Here is a 19,948-nt window from a genome sequence, read left to right on the forward strand (position 1 = left end):
AAAGCTCTGACACCAGAGCTTCTTTTTTAGATTACACTTTGAAAACGCTCACTTTTATGTCCTGTAAAATAGGACCCCGGTGGATTTGTCGTCTTTTTCATCACAGCAGTTTTGTCAGGCTTTAAAAAAGGGGGCGAAAAATGTGAGGAATTACATCAGTGCTATTATTACAGCCAAATGGTTATGGACGGGGATTTTACAGGCGAGGCAAAGCTCGTGATCAAGCGGACCTATTTAAAAAGCACTTCAAAGAACTCACTGATACATTTTCAATTACCCTTATTGTGTAGGGTTGCTGCTGTTGGCTCTGAAGGACTGTACATGCTTCACAGAATGACTTTGCTTCAGTGCAACATAAATGCCTTGCTTAGAATTCACAGGTCATCATCACGCAACGAGGTTGTTTGGAATTTTAACACGTGTGTTCATGAGCAAAATACGAGAAAAGACTGCTGCTGCGTTTCTTCCAATTGACTGTAGCAATAACCAAATGCCACGATACGATATTATCACGATATAAACGTCACAATTTGATATTTTTCACAATATTGTGGGAGGTTGGCGAGGCAAAAAAAAGCTCATGATACTGTATAAAAATCTCACGATATTGGGGGGGGGGGGTCATGTTTTTGTGCATAACAGCAGTGACAAAGAAATACTCTTTATTTTAAATTTTAATATTTTAAAATTATGTCTCCATACAATGCTAATTAGCTTAGGTCATACTGTAATTAAACAGATAGCTCAAATAGTACAGTATCATTCACCTCAATGCACATAAACAACCTCCAATCACTAATAACACTTAATTTTATGGCACTTACTTGCTAATGCGCGCACAGACACACACAGTGTGAACCGAATCAATTTGCTGAAGGAACTCAAACATGTTACGTTTCCCTTCATCTGGCTATTAGCATGGGTCTTAAATGTAGATGGCCAAAACATGCATAGCTAAAATTAAACTGCACTAAGAAACTAACCACCAGAGGGTGCTAGAACTGCACAAATGGACAACTTGGCCTTTTAAAGTGATGTGTTGCTTTAAATTTCATGACGACGATGATATTGCGGCAGTTTTAATATTGCGATATACCGATATTGCTATTATCGTACATCCCTAGACTGTAGTGGGGATCACTTACATTTTGTGTGGAGTGTGTTACATACATCGATAAGATGACTCTATGTGAACATTTTCAGTTCATATGGTCAGTGAACACAGCTTCAAGGCAAGTTTGGAGGTCAAAGTGTCAAACACATGAATTAGCATGAAAGAAAAAGGAGGAATGTTGATGTCCATCCTTCCTTAAGTAAAGAGTAAATTAGTGTCAATCATCGCAACCTTTGTTAGAAAATGTTTTATTCTCTGGAAGGAATGCCAGAGTTACCATTTCCACTGCCTGACAGTTTGATAGAAGCATAGCTGCTCTGAAAGATTATGCAATAAGGCAATTACTTTGAAATTCAATTTAAGTGTCATTTCTACTTTCTTTCAGTGTCGCTGAACAAAAAAACCTCACATAGCATAGCGCATGAAATGATACCACTGTGCACTGACCATTACAACCTGCTGCCAGCCGTCACTTAATGTTGGTCTATAAAGGTTAAAAGTCCATATCTGGATAGTAATGGAAATATACTTTCCATTTGTCCAAAAACGGTGCTACCTGAGTGCACTAGATAATAAAATGTCTATTGAGAAGGTTACCATGATAACTGGAGAATTTCTGGAATCAGGCAAGCCAAATTGACTTTTTGTGTAGCAACGGGATTTGTGCGAAGACAAATATGAAATGGCAGATGACAAAATAATTTCAGCAACACGGAGCATCATTTGAGGAGATGGATTGAACAGCTTCAGGTTTTCAAAGTGCGGATGCTAACTTACAAAGAGGTTTATCAGATTTGAAAAAAGAGCAAAGAATTCTTGATGGATGCTATCTAGCCTACTGTTGTTGAACCTACTTGCAATTTTTTTTTAAAACACTCCTCGCCAGGTAAGTGTGTGAAACAGTCCATATGTTGTCAGCTTAAAGTCAAATGGAACTGGCTAAGAAGAAGAATATATAATTTATTTGGGTTCATTTTCAAAAAAGAAATGAACATTAATGAAATACTTCATTCTAGAACATTCTATCCTAACATTCTAGCTATTTGCACAAGAATTCAAAAACTCAGAATTCACTTTCAAATGTTTTCCCTACAAAATATTTAGTTTTTGCTCTAAAACGTTTTCTCCAGCATTTCCCCGTATGTGGGGATGGGCAAGAACTGCATTGGGCAGCTCAGTAGTTGAGTTGTGGCTCTTGTGATGGTGCGTCATGTGATTTCTTTATTATTGTAATCCCTTCATACACACTATGTCGAGCAAAAAACAAAAAGTGGTCGGACAAATTTGCGCAATATGAATTCACATGTATAACGGAACGTCTGCTGTCGGTTCAATTCTGGGGCTTCTGTAAGTAGTAAATAAGTTTAATGGGGTTTTTTTTATTAAAAAAAGGTGCAAATGTGTACATTTAAACAGCTCAAAAATTAATATTAATAATAATAGTATTAATAATCTTTTTTTTTTTACGATTATGCAGATTTTCTAATTGTGGAGTGTAATAATTGAAATTGTAATTGAATTTCGAGTTATTATAAAGCCCTATTTTACCCTATCAAGTTTTTAGTTTTCTTCTAAATATTCCCAAACATATTCCTTCCCTCCAACGTTCTTACATTCCTGAACGTGATTTTCTACTACTGCCCTCCTGTTTGCTGCTAATCTGCTGACTTCCGTCTCAGTGCAGTTCTGCGTTCTCCCCCTCAAGTAGTTGGGCCTCTGCCTCTTGACATCAATGTTGCTTCACATCTATTATTATTATGCAGCATTTTGCTGATCTCACCTCTTCTCACTTCGACTTGGCCGTGCTGCGACCTCCCGTGCGGTAGACCACATACGCACTCCACTGGAACTCAACAAGGATTGGTCTGTGGGTGATCTCATTTTCATGCTCCCAACACCCCCCACATGCTGAAGAGACTCAGTGAAATTATTCCATACTTCATTCGTCAGATCTTAACAATGAATCCGTATCCATCCATCCTTTTTATTTTATAAACAGTGTCCCATTAACCACCAACGAATCCTCACATTAGACTCTAGCTACGCTACGTGGTAGTTTCTCGTATTTCTCGAGGTTTTTTTCTCACAAATCTGCCACTTTCTAAAGTCGCCATTTTTTCTCTGAATATTGTCCCCACCCTCTAAAAAATATATATATTTATACGTGGCCCTAATACGCCGTCATATGCAGCAGACAAGGAAAACAAGCTTTAAAAATTCTTGTTTTGTTGTGCCTTTTATTACCTCTCATATCGGAATTACAACCGACTGGCAAATAAATCTGAGCATAAACTAAAAGGAACATTTGACCAAAATAAAATGGCACATTTGGTATAATGGAAAAGAAATCATGCGTAATGAATGCCACGAGCTGCATTCAAGAAAACCATATCACATATAAACAACAAGCTTTATATGTTTGTGAATTGCTGCGGCCGGCGCTGCAATGACTCTTGAGTGTGAAATGAGTTTCTCCGAAGGAATGCGAATGATAACAAGAAACCATTGAGGAAAGCGTGTCTGCAAATTGGATTGAAAAGACTCGACAAGGTCATCACATCATCTTGTGGTTGTTGCTGCCGCTTTTAATTGTGAGGGTCATGTTTTGTTAGTTTTCTCATTTAAAGAAGACTGGGTCTCATCTCAGCAGATGTGTGGGGGATGACTTCAACTTGACTGTAAGAATATGTTCTGCCACAGAACTGACTTGAGGTGTGTTGCATGAACGGTACGGCAGCAGAGTGAGGGCATTCTCCGTGGTCTATTTAAAGGAGTGTGGGCAGGTTGCATGCATTTTATATGCAGGCACATTATCGCTGTCATGCTGCTTGCATCCGATCGGTTGAAAATGAGTTGGAGAGACAAAGAACGGAATATGACATCTTTCATTTTGCTCTTATTGGTGTTTGCACCTTGGCTACCAGGTGGCGGTATTTTACAGACATACAGAAACAGACGAAGAAGAGTTTCACAGTTAAGTTACTCAGTAGATTGCTGTAATAGTATAGATGGATAAAGAATATATGCCTGTCGCTATTTGTATATTGTCTGTCTATGTGTGCACCGTTTGTGTCCCAAATATCCATTGCTTAAAGGATTTAAAACACCGATGCTATTGGGTTAGCATTAAGCTAACAGACTTGCCTAAGGCTGTAATGTGGTTGTTTTAAATATGTAACATGGAATTCTCTTTATTTTTAGTTTTGTCTTAAATTTCAGCTGGGTGTGGCAACAACAAAAAAACAGCTAGAAGAGTTGAGTTGAATTTGGTGCCATCATTTAGTTTTCCTATCTCAAATGTTTGCTAGCAAGTAAGTCAAGGTGCTACTGTATTATATATTTCAATTCTTTCTTTCTGACTTCACAGTTTGACTGGTGGAATTTCCATTTGATTATACTACCGATCGTATATAAATATATAATTCCTTTACTCAAATGTACACCATTATAGCTATCCACCGTCCTGAGGTCTGATTCTTGTCATTTTATGCTTCATTTGTTGAGAAATGAAATCCCGTTTGTGTGAGAAATTAAAGCCCGTATCTCACTGAGGGGCGAACATCGAATGTTGGCGAAGGTCGCGAATGAGCGCTCCTGTCAGGGTTCGTTCAAGATTTGCAACTGTTCGCCAAATGTTCATCACGGTTTGTATGTTTTTTTTTCTTGTCACACCAAGCCTGATGAGAAATCAACATTCGCTAGTGTCACAAACGATCGCCCCTCAGTGGCATAGTCTGAAGGAAAAATGTCATATTTAATTCATCACTTAGGTTGTTTTTTGTTTTGTTTTTATCCAAAAAAAAGTTAATAGGTTATTACGATACGATACGATACGATACGATACGATATACTTTTATTTTATTTATTTTATTTATTCCATCAGAGGTGGCAAATCCATATCCAGAAAGTAAAAACCCTGCCACAGTTTGGCTTTAGCCCAAGGTGCTAGCTAGCTAGCTCTCTAGCTAGCTAGCTCCCATGGTGCTCGTTGACCTGCTAGGGATCAGGGGCTAAAGTCAAACTGTGGCAGGGTTCTTACTTTCTGGATCTGGATTTGCCACCTCAGTCTTCCATGATTCAATTCAGCAAGATAACAAAGTAAACTGTGTTAAAACCACGGCTTCAAGCATTTCAAACTTGGGTTGGTGTGTCTTAACAATAGTATGTATGCATATATATTGCACTCCAGGGAAATGCCTCATCTCTGAACTGTCTGGAGAGTTCTGGCATTTGCATTAGTGAGGACTATTAAGAGTCCGGTCCATTACAATAAAAAGGGAGCGGGATTGGATTAAGTTTCCTTTTGCTGAAGGAAGAGAAGAGCATCCTTCATGTACGACATTTTCTTCATTCAAGCCTGCAATATGTACTGAGCAAAGCACGGAGAGGAGTAGAATTATGGAGATGTTTTTTCTCCCCTTTTCATTATTTTGGAATATACTGTATGACTCGATGATTCTGATCAAAGGTGAGACTATTTTACCTTATTAGTGCAGCTTTGATGTCATCTTTTCGGGATACTTGATTTTTGACATTGTACTGATTTAGGATGGTATGTAAAGTGCTTAAAGAAAATGTACTAAAGCCCCCGTTTCTCTTGATGCTGCGTCATCACATCAGTAGGTGAACGAGGAGATCGTGTTAAAGCGCTGTAAGTACCTTGGAGGTAAAAAGCTATACAAGAGAAAACCCATTTACCGTTTTTGTACGATAGTTAGAGATAATTTATTTTATTGATATTTCCTTTGCAGGAAATTGTCTATGCCGCAGCAGCCGCATTTATGGTCAAATACAGAAAAACACCACATAAAAACAATACTAAAACGGAGAAAAAAAATAGTAAAACATAAAAAGATGTGAGACAACTCCTGTGTTCTAATAAAAGTAGATCCAAAGGGCTTTTATCAATCCCAACGCAGCATCTCAGAATTTCATTGGAACATTTTTATGACGACCCAAGTGAAGTGTAGGAGTATGTTAACATGATTATGTTGGTTTCAGCCATTTCAGTTTCGATGTGTCTCACATATGTGACCTTAAACAATCGTGGTTTCATTATGCATCTGAGGTCTGCCTAGCAGATCTTCCGTGGAGCTTAATTGAAGACCTCCGTGTGTGTCGGTGAGGCCCGTTGCCACTTTCTCACTCCAACGCCATCATTTCCAGTGAATAGCATATGTCCTCTCAGTCAGCCTTCAGGCGCAACTATTCATTTTCATCATTTCACTGAGCCAAATTTAATAGAGCGTGAAAGAAGTGGGCTTCAAATGTCATAAGTCAGACGGCAAATTCAGACTTAATATCTCTACATAAATCTCAGCGGCCTCGAGAATTGCTCACAGTTTTGGAGTTTAATGTAAGTTTATATTCTTAATCGATCAGCTTGTTTTTTTACCTCCCCTATTAAATTCTGTGTTGCTCTCTTTTCCACATAATGAGTCCACGGTAGGTTATTTTGTCATTCTAACCCTGCTGGGGGCTGACAGGTCATTAAGGGGAACTTTATCAACTTGTAAAAATAATGTCTTTTGAATCCCTAGATATGGAAATATACACTTGCATCCAAGACAAACACTATATTAAAACTGAAGTGTGTTGCAGTGCAGTTCTACACGTTTGCAAGCGCAATAATAAAGTATTTATCATACACGGTGATACATTTACAACTTTCTGGCAGTGTCCATCAAACTGTCTTGTTATTTTAGAGCTTGTATTCATTAGCGTGTTTCCTCACCTTAATTGAGCCAAAACATTAGGATCATGTCCAAAAAAGAGTATATACTCCAATATAGAGCTGTCAAAATTAATCGTTTAATCAACAAGAATGGACTATCAAATTAATTGACAACTATTTTAATAATCGAGTAATCGTCCGGAACCATTTTTTTATTTAAAATTGTCCAAATCCTCTGATTTCAGCATATCAACAGTAATTGTTGACTGATTTCTGTAGTCCTTCATGAAAGAAGACTGATTATTTTCCATGTTTAATCAAAATAAGACATTTGCAAGCATCTGTGTTTTTACTTTGGAAAATAATGACCAAACCGGTAATATAGTAGAACATCAATCACCCTTATTTTTAATCACTATACGAATACGCAGTACAAGATAAACACCAATCACCGTTTAATAAACATTAATCAGGAACAAAATGCTTTTGTAATACACTTTAATGCAAAATTCAAATGAATCCAATTAGTCGATTAATTAATTTGAATAATCAATAGATTAATTGATTCTAAAAATATTAGATAGTGACAACAAATCTGGGCTTGTATACACAATTTAATTGTACCTTCTGCCAAATACTGGAAGCATTTCATTGTGGTGCCTGTCACTATACGTCACTGGCATAGATAAATGAACAAAGACACATTATTAGAAGAAAATAAATATGTTTTTTAGACCAATTAATTGAAATTACGCACTAATGTGCCGCAGCAAAGTGGTCGGGAATCACTCATCTAATGAAGTCTGATGAAAAGTGTTTTTATTTAGTATGATTCATTATTAACTTCATCCCGTACATAAAACATTTGTACATGCCAGCACTCCCTCATTTGAGATGCTGGAATCATGCAGTTCTTTTCGTCAGCAAGCTCAGGTTTTTTTTTTCTTTCTTTCTTTTTTTTTAACTTTTCCTCTTTGCGTCAAACAATGAAGCGTGATGCAAATTACCAGCAGCGCGCGCTGGAGCCTATCGCTCATTGCCTCGTCTGTTGTGCACTCAGTAGGCCGAGAGCACAAAGGAGAAAGGACGCAAGGTTTTTGAGTGGGTAGTCAATGCAACGTGGCACAGAAACACATTCATAATGTTGCAGCGGGTGCGCACATTACCACCAAGACGTAGCAGCCGAGGGTGGTTTGAGGGAATTATTTAGAGCGTGACGGCTCCTGTAAAATGCAGATGGATCTATCACTTGACGAGTCTTCTGACCTGTGTGATGAATGACGACAAGGCAAGCCTGTGCATGAGATGAGCTCACACATGGGATTGGGTTTTGTTGTGCTTAGGATGTGTAGGAGCCCGCTTCAGTGTGAACATTTGTTCCATTATATACGGATTTTACCTCCCCCAAGCACCGAGGGCGAGCGCAATTGTTTTGATTGCTGTTTGCTGGATTGTTTGTTGAGTTACAATGGGACTGTTGGGATGGGACATGAGGGCATGCAAATGATACCGTTTTTTTTTTTATGAACCGGTATATAAGTTCGTATGCAGTGATGGTTGTTTTTAAAGCTCGTTATAAATAAAGTTGATTTGAGATGAGTTTTTATCATATATCATTATCAATGAACTGAGATATAGCAAGCATTTTTCCCCCTTACTGATTACAAGGTTGGTCAACTTTAGTTCAGTATATGTTTCTTTTTTTTTTTTTTTACTTTATTGGCAGATTTTTATTTATTTTTTTCTTCTTCATTTCAGTTTTGCCAATGTACTAAAACATATTTTGTTTAAGTATTTATCTTCTCTTTTCACCATATAATTTTCAATTTACCCATTGCCCTGCCAGAGGTGGCAAATCCAGGTCCAGAAAGTTAAAAAAAAAAAACTGCCACAGTTTGGCTTTAGCCCCAGGTGCTAGCTAGCGATCTCCCTAGCTAGCTCCCCGGGGGCTCGGTTGCCTGCTAGTGAGCTAGCTAGCTAGCTAGCACCTGGGGCTAAAGCCAAACTGTGGCAGTTTTTTTATTAACTTTCTGGACCTGGATTTGCCACCTGTGTCCCCTGCCCAAAAATAGGCTACAAATGGTTTAACGCTAACATTTTACGTCATTCTCCATGAACCTTAGCTAACGTACATTACATTTACAATACATTTTATTCACTTTTGTTAGAGGAATTTATTTTCACTCTATATGTGTTAAATGACCACTCCCCTGTCATAGAATGTAAATGACAGTGTCAGTTTTCATCCTGAAATCTTTAATCTTTCTCAATGAACTTGGAAGTAGCCTGCTAGCTAGCATAAAACAGTACCACTTTTGTTTACAGCTGAAACTCGGCAGAGGTTTTAGCGCTACCTAATGCAGTGACCTGGGCCCTCAGTGGGGATTTACCTGACTTAATCCAGCTATTAATACCACCACTATCATGTTGTAAATGGAGTATGAACCCTGTATAAAAACTAATTACATTGACGCAGCGGCAATGCACTTACTGGAAGCAGTGCAGTAATAGCAATAGAAAGACTATCAAATAGCGAAAATATTAGACTGTTGGGAATAAATGAATACAATATACTGTAATGGAACAAATATTTAGAATTTGTGGTACAAATGTAGGCCAGTACTTGCCATGTTACAAAATGCTATTCTAGTTTCGGCGTCTGTTTTTTTCACACTTTCACACTTGTTTTGATCATTGATTGTTGATTGAGTTGAGATAAAGGAGGCCCTTTTTTTTTCACAATTTAAATCATAAAGAACTGCCCGTGTTAACATGAGCATTTTGCCGTCTCTTCTTCCGCATCGCTCGGCCAGCTGACTAAAAGTGAGCTCCCATAAAGACAACTAGGGCCTGATTTTCTAAGATCCCAAACAGCAGCAGCCTAAATTGTTTGTTCACTCACTTTAACAGATTGCCCGCTGTTGACGGCAGGTGTGCAAAATGAAGTTTGAAATGGCGGAATTGAAAGTAAAGACATCTTTTATTACAGAAAATAAATTTATAGCAACTGCATAAAGTCATGTTTTGTTTGATTGAACTCGGATGCATATGTTCATCGAATTTGCATTTAAAGGACGCATCATAAAAGCACGCTGTTATGTAACAGTGAGGTAAAAAGTGCTGAACGGTTGGCTCACACTTTCAGAAATAGACAGCAACAGATTTACTTGGTTGTTTTATTTCACTCTTGACAGGTGAGAAATCACTCCAGAGGCCCTGCAATTTGTATACAAGCAATTACAAAGCAAGTCGTCATAACATGGCCTCCACGACTGTACGTGCAAATTGAAAGCCTTGAATTTCAGTAACCATTTCCAGTCATTCTAAACTATTATAATAGCAATTGATTTTGTCATAGAGGTCACGTTTTTATTTGGATTTAGACTTTTTATGAGCAGTCTATTTGATAGAAAGCAGCACGGTGGACTAGTACATCTGTCACAGTTTGAATCTTGACTTGGAGTTTGCTTGACCTCCGTGTGTTTCTGTACTTTTTGTAGAATACATTCCAATGGGGATACATTGTTATCTACGACGATTTCTACTTTCTTATCATTATTAGTTTTAAATCAGTAAACACAATGCACGTTTTGCTGTTCGATTCTCAGATGGCCTTGAGAGAGATGAGAAGCACCATCGTATGAGATGGAGGCAGTGAGAGAGAGCCAGAGAGAGGAGAGATGTGTCATCCAAGAGCAACGTGACTTTGGTAGTAATAGTCTAAAGCAGACTTGTTTAGCATTGGCTTTATTTGATACATGCCTACTACAGATGGCGGATTGGTAAGAAGACACCACTTTCAAGTCACGACTTACTGTCTCAGCTGATTGATTTATCACTTTTAAGATGGGCGTAAATGAAAGTGATGAAGTTGTTTTCCAATTGAATATGTACAATAGCATTACAATGTGCCGTCAATATCAAGTGCTCCTCTGCAATTGTCATATCCATCCATCCATCCTTCCCTCAATTGCACTTATCCTGTGCATACATTCGCATTTGTTCCAATACATTGCAGGGGTTTGCAAGTCATTTACTGTGGAGTTGTTGTGACAATAAGCAATAAGTTTGCCGGGGTATGCTTTGGAATTGTAAGTTTGATTTGCTGCTAAGCATTCAAGGCAAGTCACTCGCCGTCTCACTGGATTTAGTACTTCAATAAGCAGAACTGTAAATGTGTGTCTTCCGCGAATCAAGTCAAGCACAGACACTTTAGAGGAAAAGGCTTTAAAAATAGAGAAGGCATGAAAGACTCGCTGATGTTGTTCCAGGCTGATGGTCACTTCTGTCATTTGACCTTGAGGATGTTGGAATTGGGTCGATGAGTTTGCTAATTTCATAGGAATAAACAGAAAAATCATTAAGAGTTGTGAAAGTGACTTTAACCTTAAAAGTTGTGTGATATCAACTCTACAGTGCTTTGGTGGCATCCCGAGAAAGCTCATTTGAAGATGAAGAAAGCAAATGTATACTAAATATAAATCCAGTGAGTTGGACCCTAGCCCATCTGGTTGGATGCAATCTGAACCAGGCATTGACAATTTAGAACAGGTGTGTCAAACATAAGACGCACGGGCCAAAACTGGCCCATCGGGTGGTCCAATCTGGCCCGTGAGGACAGATCACAAATTGCAGTTTTTCACAAAAATTAACGGTTGTTGCTAATTTTGTCCACTATAGGGCACACTAATGACATTCTGAAGTTTGCCCAAAAAATTGCGCTCATTTTTGTTAAGAAATTTCAGATTACTCTGCATTAATATAATAATAATTGGGAATATCTTCAGAATGTACTTTTAATTTTTGCACCAAAAATTAACAGCAAATGTTTTGGCTGTTTCGACCTGTTGTTGTCAGGAGTGTGTGTGTGCGTGTGTGTTGGATCCCAGAGAGCAGATCACAATTGTATTTAAAAAAAAATTTTTCGTAGATTAAGTAGCGTGGCAAAAACACACGGGAAAATGTATCATAGTAAAACGTAAGAAAAGTCCAACGGAAAGCGCACGTAACGAGCCGTGGACACAAGTACAAAAGGCTGCAATACGCAACGAGGTTGGCTTAAAACGTAACCATCAAAGTATCAACAAAGAGCGCAAGAGGTCTAAGCCGCTGCGGAAAAATACTAAACTAAGTGGGTAACAAAATACGAAGCGAGTATACTTAGCAAAACCAGGACTTAGAAGTCGTTGTAAGCAGCTTGCAAAGCAGCAAAGGAGAATACTTGGATGCCACCTGTCCGCAGCGGCTGGACTTATTAGGCCAACTAATCATGACACGCCGCAGGTGCACCACCGTCGTCAAGGCAACAGACGAAGCAAATCAAAAAGTCAAGCGGGTGGCGGTGACGCAGACAAAAAATCACAACAATCGTTATTTCTTGATTATTAGGTCCGGGACACAAGATCCACGGCAAGATCAAATCTGGGTGGAAATAAATTCAAATCAGCTTGAATGATTCTTACCTAAGTGGAGCTTTGTATTAGATCCAAAATTCCACACACAAAAATGTCCCAACATGTTGTACCACTGTCAAACTGTAACAAAATAAGAACCGTATTAACTGTGTCGTCAGTTTTTAAGTAACATGACAATTACATTTTGTGATAATATGCTAACATGCATATGCATGAAGCTTTGAACATTTTGCTCAAATTATGAATTGTACTTCTTCAGAGGTATTCGGTACTTCAGATGTTCCATTCTGCCTTAATTCATAAACAATTTGTGCATTTTTACAGTACATTTCCTCAAATGAACTCATTTCATCTTAATATTGCAATAACATGAACCATTTTCAAGTATCATCTGATATATTATTTTTGTGACCAAATGTGTTGAATTTGATGTGCTCATGTGTTTTTTGATATTATTATAATATTAAGATATTCATTTGAGATGGCTATTTTTGCTGCAATGAATTGAACTGCCGTGAAGCTCAAGTGTTTCGTCCGCGCTATACCACAGTCATTACGTCCGTGCCCCAGCAGGAATGTACGCTTGTGTGAATAATTCAAAGCAGTCTGAAGTGAAAAAAAGTGAAAAGTGATTTCACTGAATAGAAAAGAGGGCAAAGTGAGGCCAGATGCAGATTACATTCAGTCCAAGAAAGAAAGCAATAAAGCTCACTTACTGCGACTCCGTCATGTAACGAATGTCGCAGACTCGCATTTGACTGCAAATCCGTGATATTAATTAAGATTAGCGTGGTAAGAAAAAAAAACCACACAGTGTGAGAACCTGCCCTTTAATTAAATTCAAAGTCAGCACAAAGTAATGTTCAAGCCTTTGGAGGTCTTTGAGTATCAGGCAGCAGTTAGCCGCTATCAATAAGGAACCTTTTGTGGCAACTGGCCATTACACCGTGCTGAAGGCTACTTTAATCTTTCATGCTATGAATTGAGGCTTCAATTAGGTCTGAAGTGTTCCTCCCCGCCTCGCTTTATTGATTCACTTTTTGAAAAATATCCATCTGACAGACCCAAATGCTTGTTTTAAGAGCTACAACGTAATGACAAGCATTTCCGCTGTACTAGCTGAGGTAATTGTGGTTTCTGTGGGGCGCCGCTTTGGTATCACGCGGCCACGGCGAGGACATCCATGTCGCTTCGTGTTTGCCGCCAGCCCCTCAAATCTAAGCTCTCACAAAAGTGCATCAACTCATCCACCACCAGCCCAACCCCACCGGTTCATCCTCCCGAAAAATCACTTGCTCTACTGTGAAACACTCTTTAACTATCCTTGAACTTTGCAGCACTTTTGAATTATTATACAGTATATATATTTAGACTCTGTCTCCGTCTTATTAGAATATAATAAGAACGCACAAACAAAAAACCCAGATGGAAATAACTTTATTGTGAGCTCGCTTGACACTATACTAGGAACTATCAGTATGTATCCCCAAATATGAAAAATTTTTCAGATGAAAGTGGAAAAAAAATCAAGATTTGAAAAGATTTACCGTCAAATTAGCAGTTATTCAGTGCAGAAATAAAGGACAAGGAAGCATAATAGAGCTACTAAAATACTATACATTAATTATAAAAACAACAAAACCAAAATGTACGGCACAAATTTAAAAATAATCAAACAATTTATTGTTGCATGAGTGAAGCAAGCATTATTGGGCGGAAAAAAAGATGACGTTTTAAGTGGCTTGTGCCTCAATAAGTCAGGTTTCCATCCAATTGTTTCAAGTTTTTTAAGCGAATTTACTGAAAATGCGCAAAACGGACATGCGACTTATGCCCGCTTCCATCTGTTGTTCTTTTGCGAATATTGCGAGGGGACTCCGCCGCTGTAGGTGACGGTATACACCATAGAGATGTGATCTACCAGTAATTTAAAAGAAGAAGACCAGGAAGCGACTGCGCCATGCGATGACGTCGTCTGAGTTTGCTTTTGCAATTCTTGATAAACCACAGCGTTTCTTTGCTAGTTTCCATCTAAAATAGCATTAATATTCGTTTCTTTAATTAATTCCAAAAAGATTTCTGTTTCGTCATCCCCCCCCCAAACATACCTCACTTTATCGTGTATCCGGTCTGGTCAGCGGTTATTCGCAAAACCTGTTTCCATAGCCAAAATTCTCCTTTTCCTTTTTTGGATACGCTTCAAAATCCACCCCCTTTAATCGTAAAAACTTTTTTTTTTTTAATTTTGGGCCCTTTTTTCGAATTTCAAATTTTCAAGAAATGCGAAAATTAAACTGAATGGAAAATTCGAAAAATGAACCAAAATTCGCAAAAACACAATTTCTACACTACAAGTGTACTTAATATTGTGGCTGTTGAGTTTGTGAATTGGTATGTGGTTGACCTCCTTGTGGTTACGAGAAAAACACAGTGTCCAAATAGTTGTCCTCGAGCATGTCAGACTGAAAGAAACAAATAACCAAAAGGAACTTGTTGGAAAAAATGCTGTTGTTTACACGTCTCTCTTCCCACCTGCAGCTGGAACGACGTACATCTTCGGGAAAGGAGGCGCTCTCATCACGTTCACCTGGGCGCCCAACGAGCGACCCAGCACCCGAGCCGACCGGCTGGCCGTGGGCTTCAGCAGCTTGCAGAAGGACGCCATCTTGGTGCGCGTGGAAAGCACCCACGGGCTCGGAGACTATCTTCAGCTGCACATAGTAAGTACTTGAATTTAAAAAAAAATTGCCACAAGGTCACGCTTAATCATCAGCGTTCTCGCTCTTGGAATATTTTATAGTGTTGGTTATGAGGTGAATTACTTCATGTGAATATGAAAACATTTTATTCACCAAAACATCGCTTAAATTCTCTATGAAGACAACCGTGAGTGGCTCAAAATGAACCATCGTGTGCAGCAAGCAAACAAAGCTCGCTTGTTAAGCCCGGATATTTAATAATTCAGTGTTGTGTCTCAGCTGAAACCATTATAAATGGATGCATCACCTTCTATAAACAAGACTTTATGGAATTAATGAAGAGACAAAAAGCCGAAAATGTTTAATACGTGCAAAACAAAATGCTAAAGCCTGGATTTTCTCATGTTTTTCCCTTGAATGCAATCTAGTCAAATGACTATTCACTAATTTATTTTTGAAATTTAAAAAAAAATAAATAAATTTTGTGTATTACTGAATGACGTTTATAGTGCTGTTAAAATGAAGTTTATCAAGCAGCATTCACACCAAAAAGTAAATAAAATAGCCTAGTCTAGTCATGAATGGGAACAAACATTATGGACCAGATGCACAGCCATGTATTAAGCATAGTAGAAAAGGTCAAAGGGCATAAGAGTCTCTGCCATCAATATGTTACAAGGTACCGGGACGCCATCATACTAAGCAGCACCTCACGTTCAGGATGCATGAAAAGGAAAAGCCCGGTCACCCCCATCTCACTACAGCAGCTTGTATCCGTGATTCTTTTTGCTGCAACCAAAGCTTGTCCATAGGTAGCAGGTGGGAACAGTAAATGGATCGATTTCCTCGCCACGACAGGCACATACAGAGTCTGCATCACTTCCGACACTGCAACAATCCACCTATCGATCCTCGACAAAAAAACAACTTCCCGACAGAAACTCTTAATAGAAGTTATCAAAGAGGCTCACTACTGTGATCCCTTGTATTTAAATCACACCCTACTGGTCTCCCTTTTTATGTGTATTTGGTCATAACAATCAATAAGTAAAAAAGAAATATAGATATAAGAGCAAAGACCAAAAAGTGTAAACTTATACCCTTTTCACATGATACTACAAGTTCATACATTCACACACTGCATCTACACGAGTCCAACAATGTAATACAAATATACGCAATGCATATATTTACAAAAATGTTAAAATTATTACTGCATGCAATGCATATATAGGAAAAAAAAATTCCATATTTTTGCAACAGCTATGAACTACATTGCCATTTCGTAACTATTAATAATCTTGCATTTATACATATATTTGAAATTCTTAATTGAGTTACACAATTTCAATTGACAATCAAAGCTCAGCTCTCAGCTCATAAATGCTAACTCGGTGTTGGAAGAGCTTCTGAACACAACAAGGGAGCATATTATTATTTATTGTAAACATAAATTGACCCTTCTTTCAAGCTGCTTGCAAAGTTGCAGAGGCATGTCAACCAAGACAACCTCATAACATTCAGAAGCTTTGAAAACTCTAGCTGGACGCCATCCACTCCCGGTGTTCTACCACAATTGGCTTTTTCGTTAGTGTACTTAGACAAGTTCACGTTTTTTGGTTGCCTTAAGTGTAATTTTGCCGCAACCTATGCCAGACAGGACAGAATTGTACCATCTCTACAGGTAACACGCTTTTCCTTGTACTGTAGCTGTTCGTACCATTGTTTTGTGTTTTGTGGTCAAATTAGCCCATCAATCACGGCTAATGGCAAGCATAAGGTGCGTGGCGACAGTGGAAGCGCTGAGGAGCGGAAAAAGCAATCTCAGTGGAAAAGGAAGGTTGCCATAATTAGAAAATTAGATTGTGCTGAAAAGCTGGCGAATGTGGCAAGTTTGTACAACATGAATCGCTCTGGCCCCAGAAAAGACACGCTCCAGACGGCTACTTTGTTTGGCGAGCAACGTGAAGAAAATGCGTTCATGTTTGGAGACAGCAACATGGAACAGACACACCGCTTAACTCTCCCTCCTCCTACTCCTCCAACACCGAGCCAGCGGCTCCCTCCCCCACATTAGTACAACTTCAATCGGTGAACGATTTGTACGTTTATTTATTTTTCATTGGGTCAAGAAACGTGCCAGTTTGCACCACGTGTAAGTTATTGGCGAGCCAGCCAAGGCTGACAAAAAAAAGAAAACAGACAAGTTCCCAGTGGGCTTATGGTAGCCTTCAATAAGAAAAAAAAGGGGGGGGGGGAATAATGCACTTGAGAATTCAAACAACCTCTGGAACATAACCGATTCATAAGTAGGGTCGCATATGTATTTCGATGATGTTGAAATTGCGTCGATAGAGTTTTAGCTGATATAGTGCTGTCAGCCTGTCACTATCGAATATTTTTAGATCAATTAATCTATCGATTATTCAATAGATATATCGACTAATCGGATTCATTTCGATTTTTCATTAAAGTTTATTATTAAAAAAACTGTGATCGGTGTTTATTTCTGACTTCGTATTTGTATAGTGATTAAATTACTTTGTTACCGGTTCAGTCATTGCTTTCGGTTCGGTCAAAACAGATGTTTGCAAATGTCTTATTTTGATTCAACACAGAAGATGATCAGTCTTCTTTCATGAACTACAGAAATCAATAAACAATTAAAACAATATTGATATGCGGAAATCAGAGAATTTGCACAATTTTAAATAAAATAATGGTTCCAAACAATTACTTGATTATTAAAATAGTTGTCGATTAATTTGATGATCGCAGAATTTTGACAGCTCTTATCCGATCATTTGAGTTTGAAGAGGCCAGATTCCAGATTCTTCTTCTTTTTTCTTGCTCTGCCATGATGCATCTTGATATTATGCTACTTGAGAGGGGAAACAAATTGAGTTGTTCCATTTGAACCATGTAGTTCAAATCCAGACAAATGATCACATCAACTAAAGTCAAACATTGATAGAAAATGAACATTCTTGGATCTGATATCTGATATCCAGTATTGATCTTGCCGCATTCCAAAACGTTATCATAACTGCGAAAACGACCAAATATGACCACAAAAAAACCCAGGGTGATCTCTCTCGTGATAAAGTATAGTGTCTGTTGGCGAAACAAGCGACACCTCAGCAGCTGTCATCAAGTGTGTCCGTTCTGGAGGGAAATCAGCCTTTTTAGTACGTAGCCGCAGGACAGATGTGGCGTGATGAAAAGCAGAGGAGAGAGCTGTCAAACGTCTGCGAGTGGTGTAATAATTAAAATCACAGCTGCTTAATGCGGCTTTCAGTCCAGTGCATATTTTAATATTGGATGCTGTTATTGGATCCCCTTCACACTTTCATGGTTGCTGTTTAATGCTACCGGTTTGTGGTCCACAAACCATTAGGAAAATGGTTTTCTAATTTCCGAAAATGGTTTTGAAATCAACGTGCTTTAAGGCGTAAATATTGCACCGTATAATCGACATCGACCGTGCTTCTTACATTGGATGTTATGCAAGCATATGACTTTTTTTTTTTTTTTCCTGAGATCAAATCTCTCTCCACAGCTACATGTAACGCTTACAGCTTGTAAGTGTCTTTTTTTTTTTTCTTTCGTGGGTGCCAACTTGCAGCGCTCAAACACTTTGACACATTGACACATTATTAAATGCTCAGACAGTGAAAGAGTTCACGGAGTGAGAGGTTCCTCGAGCAAAGCAATCCGATACAACAGATAGCAGTCACATCCCTCATCGCTCGACTCGCTTTGGTCAAAGTGACTCAATTCGGGAGTTGAAAATGGGGAACGTATAACACGCGAGTCCAGCATCATGCGTAGTTACGTACCCTGGACCCATTTCAAGTTCTGTTTTTTGGTGAATGTGTAATGAGTAATTCTGGTCATGTAAAAAAAAAAAAAAAAAAAGTGACAATATTATTCTTTATCTATGAACCTTACTTTCTCCAGTGTTTTGGTCGATTTTAAGTGAATGTAATGAAAAATGAAGGCAGGAAGCAAAAACGGACAAAGGAAGTAGTGAATCGACTCACTGCCACGTTAACAGTCTCCAATTGGTCAACACACACAAACCCACATCCAGATTTGAAACCCTCACACTGGCCTAGAAACCCTCATTTAGAATTTTCAAACCCTTATTTAACCCCTAACCCAGGCTAGAACCTCCATTGTAATATTTTGTCCGTAATATGCTACTTTACTTTTTCTGGTACACTTTCCTACTAAATTCCTTTTCTGATACAGGTGTGATGATATATGGGCATCATTCAACAAAATAATTCGACTGTTTCGCTAGCAAAAATTATCCAGCTGTTTTTAATGAGCAAACAATGTTAGTGCGAGAAAACACAATGTGGGGTAATTAAAAAAAAGTATATTTAGGAGGGTGTGAACACGTTAGGCAGCCGTCTGTGAGGTCCTTGTGGATTTTCATAATGTAGCTTGTTTTTCTGTGTGTCTCCTTTCCTGACTTTGCTTTGAACGGAAGGTGATGAAAAAAAAAATGTTTGCCTTCTTTGTTCCTGAAGGGATCGTCTTCCAATTGAAGAAGTTTGGTCGATTTTTTTTTTTCTTCCCCAAAGCTAATGACAGATTTTGCTGAAACTGCTGCCAACATAATATCTTCCGATGGCACTCACTTTTTTGAATTTTGAGACTTTTATCACTTCTTTCATCCATCCATTTTCTATACGCTTATCCTCACAAGGGTTGCGGGGGGTGCTGGAGCCTATCCCAGCTGGCTTCGGGCAATCCAGGGCACTGAACTTCTTTCATCTCTGGGGAATGATCTTTGCTTGGTCACAGTTGGGATTAAAAGAGCACTTTAAATTGCTTTTATTTACCGAGTCCCGCATGTTAGCCGTATTAGCATGACGATGCGTTGAGTATGAAGCGATATTTTAGTGTTCCATTGGGATTACAAGAGATAAAACCGCTATGAATCGCACTCACCACTGATGCAGATTACTAAAACAGATTGTCGCGGGCCTTCTAGAAGCCTTTTGCGTTATTTAAAAGGTGTTCCACTTGGAGGGGC

The 19,948-nt window shown here is 38.6% G+C and overlaps 1 protein-coding gene across 16 annotated transcripts in view; it reads left to right on the forward strand.

The window, feature by feature from the left end:
* Positions 1-19,948, forward strand: part of nrxn2a (neurexin 2a) — a 145,835-nt gene that overhangs the window by 105,694 nt on the left and 20,193 nt on the right. For all 16 annotated transcript variants that reach the window (XM_077545934.1, XM_077545924.1, XM_077545932.1 and 13 more), the window contains one exon: positions 14,741-14,922. In XM_077545934.1, the coding sequence (XP_077402060.1) occupies positions 14,741-14,922 (182 nt within the window). The remainder of the gene's footprint in view (positions 1-14,740; positions 14,923-19,948) is intronic.

Source organism: Vanacampus margaritifer, chromosome 16 (genome assembly GCF_051991255.1).
Source record: "Vanacampus margaritifer isolate UIUO_Vmar chromosome 16, RoL_Vmar_1.0, whole genome shotgun sequence".
Taxonomy (NCBI): domain Eukaryota; kingdom Metazoa; phylum Chordata; class Actinopteri; order Syngnathiformes; family Syngnathidae; genus Vanacampus; species Vanacampus margaritifer.